The 12,880-nt window shown below is 32.8% G+C and overlaps 1 protein-coding gene across 1 annotated transcript in view; it reads left to right on the top strand.

Moving 5' to 3' along the window:
• Nucleotides 1-9,679, top strand: part of LOC126745629 (MFS-type transporter SLC18B1-like) — a 77,695-nt gene extending 68,016 nt beyond the window's left edge. The window contains exon 8 of the mRNA XM_050453560.1: nt 9,334-9,679. Within this exon, the coding sequence (XP_050309517.1) occupies nt 9,334-9,532 (199 nt within the window). The 3' untranslated portion in view covers nt 9,533-9,679. The remainder of the gene's footprint in view (nt 1-9,333) is intronic.
• Nucleotides 9,680-12,880: the final 3,201 nt, after the last annotated feature.

Raw genomic sequence — 12,880 nt, 5'->3', positions numbered from 1 at the left:
GGGACTTTTTATACTGAGTTAACTCTTGCTTAGAAACCATAGTAGGATGCTGCAAATGAATACTATATAGTGCTCGTAACCTTTCCCTCATGTTCCTAAGATGTTCATTAAACCATGAAGGTTTGTTTTCTTTAGGGCCCGATTTAAAGATTTTAGATTTAATAGGGAAACTTTTCTCCATAGCATTACCTATTAAACCGGTGAAGGTTTCACATCTGCTGTTTATATCTTGGTTGGTATTGAGAATGAAGTTAAAGTTAATTGATTCGACAGCATTGTAAACATTGAACAAACCTCTGTCAGTGTTTGGCCTGTAATTCACCCTAACGCCACCGCCCCCAACCTGCCCCAATGACTTAAACGTAGACACAATTCCTGTATGGTCCGATAAAGCATCAAGATCAATTGGCTCAGAGGTAAAGCTATTTATGTTAATATTTGTAAAAATATTATTAAGACAGGAACTATGCCTAGTTTTGAACTGTACAGTTTTATACAAACCATATGAAAGTAGCAGGTCCACAAGGGGGGCTACCCTAAAGTCCGCAGAATCCAGAAAATGTATATTGAAGTCTCCAGTTAAAATGATATTTTTTGAAATGTCAAGTGAATCAAAAACACTGGTCAAAATCTTTAAAAATCTATTGTAATACCTGCTGGGAGACCTATAAAGAGTGACAAGATATGTATTAAGAGACGTTAGAAAGACTTCAGAGACCTCACAATGCACCTCCTCAGATAGCCGGGACATCTGAAGCTTGGCATCCTCAACATCATCTCTCAACAACACTGCAACTCCGCCATGAAGCCTCACAGTCCTGCAAAAAGCCGCAGAGACCCTGTACCTAGTAAATGTTAGTGAGGATAGTTCAGCAGATACAAGCCAGTGTTCATTCAAACAAATACAACTATAATTACCTTCTATGAAGAGTACCTCAAATTCTAAAATTTTGTTACGAATACATTGTACATTTGCATGCAAAATCTTTATTTCTGATTTACAAGCTAATTTTTTATTTGGTTTACCCAATTCTGGAGAGGAGCATTTCCATTCCGGCGCTGTACATTCAAAAAATGGTTCACAACAATGCCTGTCGGCCACAGGTTGGCATTGAGATACTCATTTTTCTTTCCATAGGGAATCTCCAGTTGAAAGAGCTTTTTCTGGTAAGCTTTGTCTTCATTTTGTCACATGGGCAACCTATCTCCAAGTGATTGTCCCGCAAGAAGTTTACTATGTCTTCAGGCTCAACCTCTGGGGCAAGACCTGATAGAAATATATATGCCTTTTTTTCAGCTATTTTGAGACCAGATTTCACATCACTGGTTCCAAACAGAGGTTTAGGACGGGTTTGCTGAATCTTCTTGTTTTTGGCTCGCCTCTTTCCATGTGCCAGAGTCCATCCTGAGGGCGCTGTATTATTACATGGTTATCCATTATTTACATAATCTTAAAAGTATGCACAGGAATTTACAGAGAGTTATGAAAATATTTGAAATTAATTCTAATTTTATTGCTTAGAGGTATTTTTACTTAAACATAAATTAATAAAAATAATTACATGGTTAACGTAGTAAAAATTAAATATAAAGATAAGTATTTTAGTGGAAAATCATAATAATTTACATGCATTTTTTATAATGCAAGCTATTACAGGGTGAAAAAGAACTTTTCGGTAAAATCCAAAAACACGCCAAGTTTGTTTCTCAAACGAAGAAGTTTTGACCATTCACATCATTGTCGTATAAAATATTTTCATACATTCTGAAACTGGATTTGTACTTATATGTGAAGTATTGTAAACTTTGTCTTCACAAAAAAATCGAGGCTACTTAAGTCTGGTAACCAAGGAAGCCACTCAATTGCACTGCTTCATCCAATCTTGCTTTCTGATTTAAACTTGCGATTTAAATAAATAACTCCGAAATAAGGTCTCCCGCATTACTCGCTAAGTGTTTGCTTTAGAGAATAATATGGAGAATCTCTTATTGGAAAATAAATTTTTGCTCATTATTTAAAGGGTCGTTCTCTATGATATTGTAAAGAGCTGGGTTGATGGCATTTTATCTTAAATCATAAGGTAAATGAGCCGTTCAGCGGAAAAGTGGTCTAACTCCCTTAAAGTAGAAATTTAGAAAATTGATATTTTGAATCTGGATGAATTAAAAAATCACAGTAACATATTCTTTACTTTTTTGTACATATTTATAATAACCCTGTACTAAAATTTCATATGGTAAACATTTTTACTGATTGCGCCCATTAATTACATTTTTGGCCGCCCAATGTAAAACTTACTTCCAGTAAGTTTTTTTCAAAAACATAGCGGGAAAGTGGTATAACTTGGAGAGTTATATCACTTTTCCTCGTAAAAGTTAACCAAATTTCACAAAACTGATGAACCAAAGAAAAATAATAGCTGTAGTATGTTTACTATGATATATATTACTGATAAAAGTGTTCAAAAAATATAGAGCTTGAAGAGCAAAACATTACTACTACTTATCTTACATACTAAACTTACAGTAAGGAGAGTAAGAACAAGTTATTAAACAAATTAATCTTCATCAGAATCGGATAATGGACCACTGTCAACAGCATCTTCTTTTGTCAGTAAGTCCAGAAAGAACTGATGCTGAATCGGGGGAATCCACTGAAGAAGTTCTATCATATCTTTTTTCTTAGCTACAGTAACTGATCTACACACTACGTACCATAACACTAAAAAAACCTGACTAAACAAGAAAAAGCGAGTTTAATAGGACCTGGCGCGACATCGGAACAGCGTGGTGCCTTGACTTATAACCACTATTCCAGCGAACGAATCCATTATGTTGAGAGGAATAACGTTAGGAAGCTCTTATCTTAGCTAAGTTAAAATTTTGACTTATACCAGTTTTCGACTGAATATATTAGACCAGTAGAAACATAATTAATAGTATAACTCAAAAATTAAAAAATACTGACATATACCACTTTTCCTCTGAGCGGCTCAAATAATAAATAAAAATAATTTTCAATAAGGAAAAAAGGGCTTCAATTGAATTTACATTATCTGCCCATACTTCTGGAAGTGTTAAGTGTGTTATTGAAGAAAAATTTATTTGATTTTTGGATTTTTCGTCAAACGTATTGTTTTTATTTCAAAGCTCTAATATTTACTAAAAGAGAATCGATTTTAAAAAACTTTGCAGCAACGTATTAGGAATTAATTTTTTTTAAAGATAAATCTCCATTTCCATTGGAAAAAAAATGAGGAATGACAACCTCTAATAAAAAGCTTGAAGGTTTGCTATGTTTTCTATGTAGCAAAACTTCTCTCCTTCAAAAACAAACTGGTTTTGCCTTGCAGTACATGTTTGATAGGCCACCCTGTATGAATAATTTAACAATTTATTACACAAAAAGTTAAGTTGTGTATGCATTCTTCTCTTTATAAAGTAGAAACAACCAAATAAATATAATAACAAGGCAATTTGCAAAACATAAGTTTATCTTATACATTTTTATAACCCAAATTTTGTATTCAAATACCCTTATGTGTTTTTTTTAGAGACGGAGAACTTTCGTTCAGCAACATTTGACAGTTCTGGGTTATTTTTAAATTAGTTTGGTTTGGCAATTCAGCATGAACAGACTCACGCTGGAGCAACGTTTCCAAATTGTTCAATTTTATTTTGAAAGACATGGTTCTATTCGAGAAACACATCGGGCATAAAACTCACGTATTTATGCTGCTCATAATCGTCCTTCATAGATATTAATTCGAGAAACTGTTGATCGTTTTCGCAATACTTTTACTCTAGTCGATAATACGCATCCCGTAAGACGCGGTACAGTGCGCACGCAACAAGCGATAGCTGCTGTGCAGCATAGTGTTGATAATGATCCAAATGTGTCAATTCGTCGTCGTTCTCAAGAAGTGAACTTATGTCCATCCACTTTATGGAAAATTTTGCGCAAATATCTCGGATTGCGAGCATATAAAATTCAACTTGTCCAGGAGTTGAAACCCCAGGATCATCTTTTGCGCCGTACATTAGCTGAATGGGCGGAAGGAAAGATTGCTGTTGATCCACGATTTCATATGAAAATTTTGTTCAGTGATGAAGCACACTTTTGGTTAAATGGCTATGTAAACAAGCAGAATTGCCAAATTTGGGGGGATGAGAATCCACGAGCTATTGGCGAAAAACCGTTACATCCAGAAAAACTAACCGTTTGGTGCGCTTTATGGGACGGTGGAATCATTGGTCCTTATGTCTTCAGAAATGCTGATGGTCAGAACGTTACAGTAAACGGTGAGCGATACAGAAACATGATAACCAACTTTTTTGTGCCTCAATTGGAAGCCGTTGCAGGCGTTGCAGAAATGTGGTTTCAGCAGGACGGTGCCATGTGCCATACAGCGCGCCAAACAATTAATTTACTGCAAGAGACATTCGAGCAACGAATAATTTCAAGGAATGGACCTGTACACTGGCCAGCTCGTTGATTGACGCATGATTGCCGAAATACAGCCTGCAGTACTGGAAAGAGTGTGTGAAAATTGGATCTCTAGATTACGCCACGTACCAGCCATGGGGGTCACATGCCTGAAATCATTTTTAAATATTGATGCCAAAAAAAATTCTTTAATATAAAAGCAAATTCGTTCATATCAATAAAATATTTTGTGTTTAATTTCAATTTAAAGTTCTCCGCCTCTAAAAAAAAACACCTTTATAATAATAATAATAATAATAATAATAATAATAATAATAATAATAATAATAATAATAATAATAATAATAATAATAATAAATCGTCTTTTATTAAACATGCATATACAATAAATACAATAATAGACACTTTGTTAATAATAATTTTCAGCCACATATTTTCAATCTACATCTGTAGCATTAGTAAGATTTAAAATCTCAGTCTTTAAGTAAGATTTAATAAAAAATTCTACCTCTTCACCTCGGCCCGTAGACCCATATTTTCGATAAAAATTGTAACCAGTTATGGAAACCATATTTGGCGAGACGTTTGCAGTCAGCCAAGTTTCACTTACCGCCACATCATAATCATACCCCCCTATCAAATCTAAAAATTCCTGAAATTCCGTAAATATTGACCTTAAGCTTAAATGTGCCATTTTAGGTATGGCATGTTTATTTTTATTATTAATATTCATATTAAGAGAGATCTATACAGTCTAATAAATATTCAATCTTTTCATTATATAAGCTAATTAATCTGAGTAAGTAAGGAGATTCTCGACTTAAGGCTTCATGAATAGCATCTAAGTTTACATTTGACTTTTTAGATTTCATATAATTTGTAAATTTTTTTTAATAAGATCTACATTCTTTATAAGAGTGATTTCCAGAATACTCTGAGCAAATTTGTTCGGATTTACAATCTTTACCATAGTGATTAAAGCCCTTACAATGGATACATTGTAGAACACTTATATGACTAAAAGCATACACCTAAATCACTAGAGACACCTAGACCACCTAAGTTTTACCCTTTTCTAAGTTAATACTTTGTTATGAGTAATTGGACCGACTTTAAGAATAAGATTTACATTTTTGAAATTATTTATTGATTTTTTTAGAACTTCCATATGAAAATTTTCTTCCGCAAATAAGTTATTCCACTTAACAATTAAATCTATTATTGTACTATCAGAATCTTCTAAGCCTGCATCATCCTTGCTAATATTAATTATTTTTAATTTAGGTTTGTATAAAGTTAGTACCTGCACAGTATACTTTTGTCCTAACTGCTTTTCCAATTGACTCCGAAGATCCTCAACCTGGTTTTCATCTGAACCGCCTATTACAACACTACCTTTCTTAGGGGAATGTAAGGCAAAATGGCATACTTTGTATTTAAGACCGCATAATTTTTTTTCAAAAAATGTTAAACGCGTTATTCTAATGTTTAAAATATTATTGGTGTATGTAAACTATATATAAAAAAGTTTAAGACTAAAAGCAGGTCATGTTCACCAGAAATAAAATATTTAACAAATACCTCAAAGTGTCATTTTGCCCACTACCGTGTAGGCAAGATAACATAGACATAACAAATGACATACATATTCATAATGACATTAAATTTCAAAACAAAAAATATGTACGGTTTAAAACATTTATTAAACAAATGTATATAAAGTAAACTTTTAATGAAAACAAATAAAATCATAAAGAACAAAAGGAAAACATTATTCTAAAGATCCCACTCTTTAAAAAATACATTTGCTTAAACTAATCTTTGCATGCATCAAAAATAAATTGCTTGGTTTTTTTTGACACATCTGCGCAGTCAGTGTAAGCCCACATTTTGTAGAGTTGGCATTTTATCCATTGCTCCTTGGACCTAGATCTACTGAAAACTTCATTGCAGTAGATGCACGCTGGATCATCCTCGTCCTCTGATTCATTTCCAAAAGGTTCAAGTTCTTCATCTGAATCATGAAAAACTTGTTTAGTAACCCGGGCTCGATTACTTTTCCTGACTTCTCTTTCTCTTTTTTTTATTTCGAATTATTTTAACTCGTTAATAAATGGAGAAATTGTTAAGACACTTTGAGACTCCTTTCTTGATTTTTTTATTGCCATCTTAGCTACAGGTTTGGGGTGTATTTCTTCTAAAATTTTATCTATTTTCGATATATTTGCCATTTTATTTCCGTTATTATTCAAAGTAGGGACCTTACCGAAAGTTGAACAGCCACTGTCCTTTAAGCATCCGGGTTGGTTATTGTCATCCTTATCATCATTATGTTTGTTAGGTGAATTTTTACCTGCATTTTCAATATCCGTGTTTTCGGTATCCTCAACCAGTGATGTTACTAAACTGGGGGCAAAAAGATGATCCGTAAAAATTTGTGGATTTAGTGGGCAAATACCGGCTTGCTCTAAAACCACTAACAGCAATTCCTACAGTAGCTGCTTTATTGTACGCCTTTTCAAACGGTGAAGAAATGTGATACATCGACACTGTCCTCCCAGGATTTGCTTTTAACCAGTTCGTTACTTCTTGATCATAATAGGATCCCAGAGGTCCAAAAAATGACACATCTAGTGGTTGAAGTCTATGGGTACAATGCGCTGGTAAATAAAAAACCACTACATAATTTTCTTTTGCATATTTTAGAGCACTATAATCTTTGTGACTTGTATGCCCATCCAAAATTAGCAGGGCTTTATTATCGAAAGTGGGTCTAACATATTGAACAAAATGTATAATCCATTTAAAAAATAATGGTTTTAACATATAGGCAGGTTTATTATACAATTTAAGCGTTCCTTGAGGTGCTCCATCATAAAGTAGTTCATTTTTCTTTTTGGTAGGAAAAATTAGAGCTGGAGGGATATAGTTACCAATGCTGCTTACGCAAATCACAGCAGTTGTATGAAATCCGCGTTCTCCACTTTTTAGTGACCCTACTTGCTTCTTGCCTTTTTGAGCAACAATCTTTTGAGTTTTTTGGACATTGGTTATTCCAATTTCATCCATGTTATAAATCATCGTCGGGTTTATTTTTTCCTTTTTAACTATTTTTTCCAAGTTCTGAAAATATTTTGCTACCTCTTCTTTATTGAAGACCCGGGCCCATGCTGCCGACGTTGTTTCTGGCTTTCTGAGCGATATTGTTGGATGTCTTGACATAAAATCACGAAACCACTCTCTGCTAGCTATTTTTTTCACTTTGTTAAACTGGTGTGGTATACCACTACGATCGGCAAGCTCGTATGCAACCGTGTGGAGCTCTATTTATGTTAACCCAAAAAATTTTGACTCTAAATCCAAAATGTGCTGTAATAAAGCTTTTTCCATTTCTTCATTTAAGGATTTTCTAAATCTTCCCAGACTTTTCTTCCCTTCACGCGTACAAATTCTTGTTATTATAATGCCTTCGCAGGGTTGCCTGTGGAACATTGAATGCCTTAGAAGCCCTTAACCAACCCATTCTTTTTTCTCGAACTGCCTCAATTGCCTTTTGCATGTCTGCTGTTGACCAGGATTGGCGATTAGATTTTCTGGAGTAGTTAGACGCCATTATAAAACAAAATTCCTGTATTAATGAATAATCAGCGGCATATTCACACTGAAAGGCAAAACGACATACTCTGTTATTTTGCCTTCCAAAGGGATAGGTCATCTTGGTAACATTTTTTAAATTATTTCATTAAAATCTATTGAAACAAAACACTATTAAAAAACTACTTCACTACATTAAATACAACCCTATAATGGTTGCAAAACTATATACAAATGTGAACAGTTTTATTTATATTAAGCCAAAAAGTGACAAAAACGTAATAACATACCTTAATCTTTTCTGCCTGCTCCAACACGTATAAACAACAACTTTTTTTGACAAGCACTACAACCCTGTTTGATGGCCAGATCATTACTAATAGTCGCATCCGCGAGTAAGCTTATAGTAATTGGGTACAGTGTTGCCGAATATATTTAAAATCTCCGTAGAATGGAAAAGTATGTCATTTTGCCTGATATTCCATTTTGCCTTACACTCCCCTAATTTACCTAAACTTCGAAACTTCAATTTCAGAAGAACGATCTATGTTTTGCCTTATCTCCTTTTTAGTTAAGATGCCATCCTGTTCATCAATAGGCTTTATAAGAATAACAGATTCCGATTTTCTTTTTCTGGCCACCTCAGAAAAGGTTCCCCTGCTCTCGTTCTGTGTATTTTAAAGCTTTTTCTCTCCATTCTTTATCATCTCCATTTTTTATAATTCCTTATTTGTTGTTTCCAGACAACTGATCTTCTCTTTAGCTTCTATATGTTTTCGTTTCTCCTCAATCAGTGTTTGATAGAGAGAAAATGATTCACCCTTGGTATGTTTTTCGCATTAGAATTTCAAGTGCCGTTTTAACTTAAGCTACAACAGCTTGTATTCCGAAGTATTTATCAATAATAACACTTCATTTTTACATATTCGAGTTTTGCAACCATCATAAGCAAAAATTTCAATTTGCGAGCTGTTTTTCTTACAAATATCGCATTCCATAATTACTCCGTTTTTGTCGACAAGCCGGCAATATCGCGAACAGCCTTGTAATCAGGTTTTGTATTCCGTATTTTGTATATTCGGATATTCCGTATAATGGGTGTTCCGTATAATTCTAATAGTTCTGCAGTTAAGAGAGTCAAAAAATCACAAACCCATTTCACCAATTTGCAGACTAGGTCCCGGGTAATATAAATTACCAGGTTTAAACAATTATTATCGCAACAATTATTATTTATATCATTTATATTTTTATTTTATACTCACGGTTTTAAAAAATTATAACTTTTTTAGCCTTCGAACTGTGGCCAACGGCATTTCAATCGAACAAAGCAGGCCTCCAGCAATGAATAGTCTAATAGCTTGTAACAGTTACAAAAGTCAAGTTTGGCCAGAAAAGGAATCAATTAACTTGAGCCTGCTAGCTCACAGTCGTAGCTACGGAGCTGTAAATAGTCAGAATGGCCGGCCCTACCTTGAAGGAGTAGCTTAGAAAATATTTTTTATATATGTATATCAGTTGCTTTAGTTTAATAATATATTTATTATTGTTAGAGTATGGATGTGAATCATTATTTAAAATGATGGTATCTTTTTTTGATTAATTTTATATTATTATTAAATATACTAATGATGCTGATTCTTCGCAAATATTGTATTATTTGTTGAAAAAAAAATGATCAAATAGATTAACTTAGATATTTATATTTTTAGTTTTCTTACATTATGATATTTATTACTTCTGTTTTTCAAATTATATCAAAAGTAAATCAACATCTGTCCATGCTAACCATTATTATTATGGCGAATGCGCCAGAATAACGTTTGTTAACTTATCTCGAGAGGGCAACTGTTCAGAACATTTAGCATTAACTTATGATGGAATTTTAGGATAAGTTTGCAGGCTTATAGTTTATAGTAAAAAAACCCATGATTTTTATCAATTACGCAATACTACAATATATTCTATAAACAATAATTGAATGTTAAATAAAACTCATAAATATTCTTTTAGTGTTCTGAAATAATATCTGTGACCATTTCAGGGACATACCGGGACTGGTTAACGTAAGCGAATCGAATATTCCTGAAGCATCAACTATCACATGTTTTGCCACTGTTGCTTGTTTGCTTATCAAATTGCTGATAAGAATAAGCAATGCAAATAATTTGATTTAAGCTGATTTTGAATTTTTTAAGATCTAGATCACATTTCTTGATTTATGGCAATGACAGCAGATTTAAATCTGCAAATATGGCAACAATATTAAATAATTTAGATTTTACAGATCAGCAAATAATAAAGTAAGAGGCATCAATTCTGAAGTAGTGTTCAATCACATGAGCCGAATGCGTTTTTTAATTTATCTGACCCAATAATGTCAAATTTACGTCAAATTTCCTAAGTATGTTAATTCAATAGACACACGCTCTGAATTAAATAGTAATAAAATAAACTTTAAGTCACAGGTCTTAAATTTATTAAAGTCAGGGGATTACACGTGTTTCGCGCATATTAGGCATCATCAGAATGTGTATACACACGTGTATCTGATGGTGCCTATTTCGTCTAATTAACTTAATTAACTATCCCGAATATTCCAATTTAAGGTCTATTACTGCATAGTAATGCATTAATAATTCTACAGTTGGGACAATCAAGCTTTAATTTTGTAAAAGATAATTTATTAAAATAAAAATAAAACGTAGTTAAAGCAAGAATAGAAATTTCTTCCCACTAACTTTAATAATTATCCTAAATATCCCATTAAAGGTTTATTACTGCACAGTAATGTATTAATAACAGTGGGGACAAACAAGCTTTAATTTTATAAAAAGAAATTTATTAATTTAAAAATAAAAATTAGTTAGAGCAAAAATAGATATTTGTCCCCACTAACCTAAATATATATCCTGAATATCCCATTTATGCAAGCTTGGTCTTTTACTGCATGTAATTAATAGCTTGGCTGTCAGGAAAAATAGACTTGAATTTATTTTTTTTTGAATTATTAATTTATAAACAAAATTAGGTAGGTCAACAATTATTGAAGAGATATACGCGGCATCGTTCTGCACAGTTATGGCAATCCATACACCAGATGCAAGCAACAAGAAGATTCTATTAGAATCCGTACTTGTACGCACTGTCGCTAGCATAAGTAGCTCAAAAGAAAGGTTAGTAGGTGTTAAGAGAGTAACAGTTAAAACAGGTTAAGGCAAAACAGATATAGTCGCCTTGGCTCTTATCGTGCGGGTTCAAAGGTCACCACGTAATATGAACATATGAATCAAATTGAAAAATCAGTGGCTGCCAAAATGTTATTTCCTTGAGATTTTGACAATACATTGAATGCCGTCATGTGACATATTAAAGCCGCGTATACACCTTAGATCATAATTATTAACTGACGTGATGCCTTTAACGCCGTAAAAATGTCTGCGGAATACTACGTATCCGAGATTCGACATGTAAAACATACGTTGGTTATTTCCTTTCATGACGTGAAAAAGCCCATAAGTATAAAGCCCGTTGGGTATATGCCTAGAATCCCCGATATTCTGCTAAGTTGCCAGACATAATATTTACTTTTATTTTTTGAAAAATTGTCCGAAATAAACGGAATTCTCAATAACAATTTTTCTTTACGCAATAATATCTAAATCTAAGCATTTTATATTTTTTTATGAGAGCAAAAATGCGTCCCTAGCCTTTCATTAAAATTGTACATATTTCATTTAAAAATGGTTGTTACCTAAATTTTTAAGAAATTAGTATACGATTTAGCATGACCCTATGTATGTGCCTAACATAGGTACTAATTTGTGGATTTCAGGGCACAGCGTCTAATTTTTAACGATTATTTGATCTTTTCTTCTTCTTTGTTTATGTGTGGTTGTGTTTGTTTGTAATAATTATTGGGAAACTATACATTTTGGTATAATGACAAACAATTAATTTGTATTGTGTGTGATGCCGTGCAGTCCGAGACCAGACAACTACTTTTTTTGTTTAAAGGCAAGTTCATATTACAATCTCACTTTTAAAATGACATTTTAATTTTATGATTTATTATTTTGTCGTTCGACCCAATCTATACGTTGATGCACAGAAAATTAAAAAAGTTGTGTTATCTTTTCTTTCATATCAGTTAAAAGTCAAAAAAAGATAAAAAATAACTAAAAAAAAAACTGGTGAATGCGGCGGGCATTTCTATCTCCCAGAGCATTCACCAATTTATTAACTTAGCTTTTTTTAAAAAGATAAATACGAGGGGAGCTACGACAGTTCTTTAAAATGTCGTTTTCTTATGAATATTTATTTATTTACACATTACAAGGCAAAAAAAGATTGAAACCAACTATTAAAAAAATGGAGATTGCGCCGGGCATATCTATCTCCCAGCGCATTCACCAATTTATTTACTAAGCTTTGTTTAAAAAAAAAATTTTTGAACTTTTTAACCATACCTAAGTAATAAACTAAATGCAAAAAGAAAACTAATTATTTTAATAACGAAAAAGAAAATAAGGAATTGCTTAGAATGTACAAGAAGAAGTAGCTAAAGCGCTTGGAATTAGTTTAAGAATGGTGCAAAAGGTTTATATGAAAACAAGAACAATCTTATTTCCAAGCAGAAAACAAAGTGTAAAAGGAAGAAGCCGAAGACTGAAGATTTAAGTGAATGTGTAAAAATGAAGTAACAAATTTGACTAAAAAAAGAAACTAATTATAACTATCATTATCACTAACAGAGTCGGAAAACTCTTCGTCATTTTCCGAATCTTCTTCAAATGGAGCAATGATCAATGGTTCAACTTGGATATCGAGTACTTTTTC

This window comes from Anthonomus grandis, chromosome 16 (genome assembly GCF_022605725.1).
Source record: "Anthonomus grandis grandis chromosome 16, icAntGran1.3, whole genome shotgun sequence".
NCBI classification, from domain to species: Eukaryota; Metazoa; Arthropoda; class Insecta; order Coleoptera; family Curculionidae; genus Anthonomus; species Anthonomus grandis.
The sequence above is the reverse complement of the archived record's forward strand: the minus strand, read 5'-3'. Positions and strand labels throughout refer to the sequence as shown.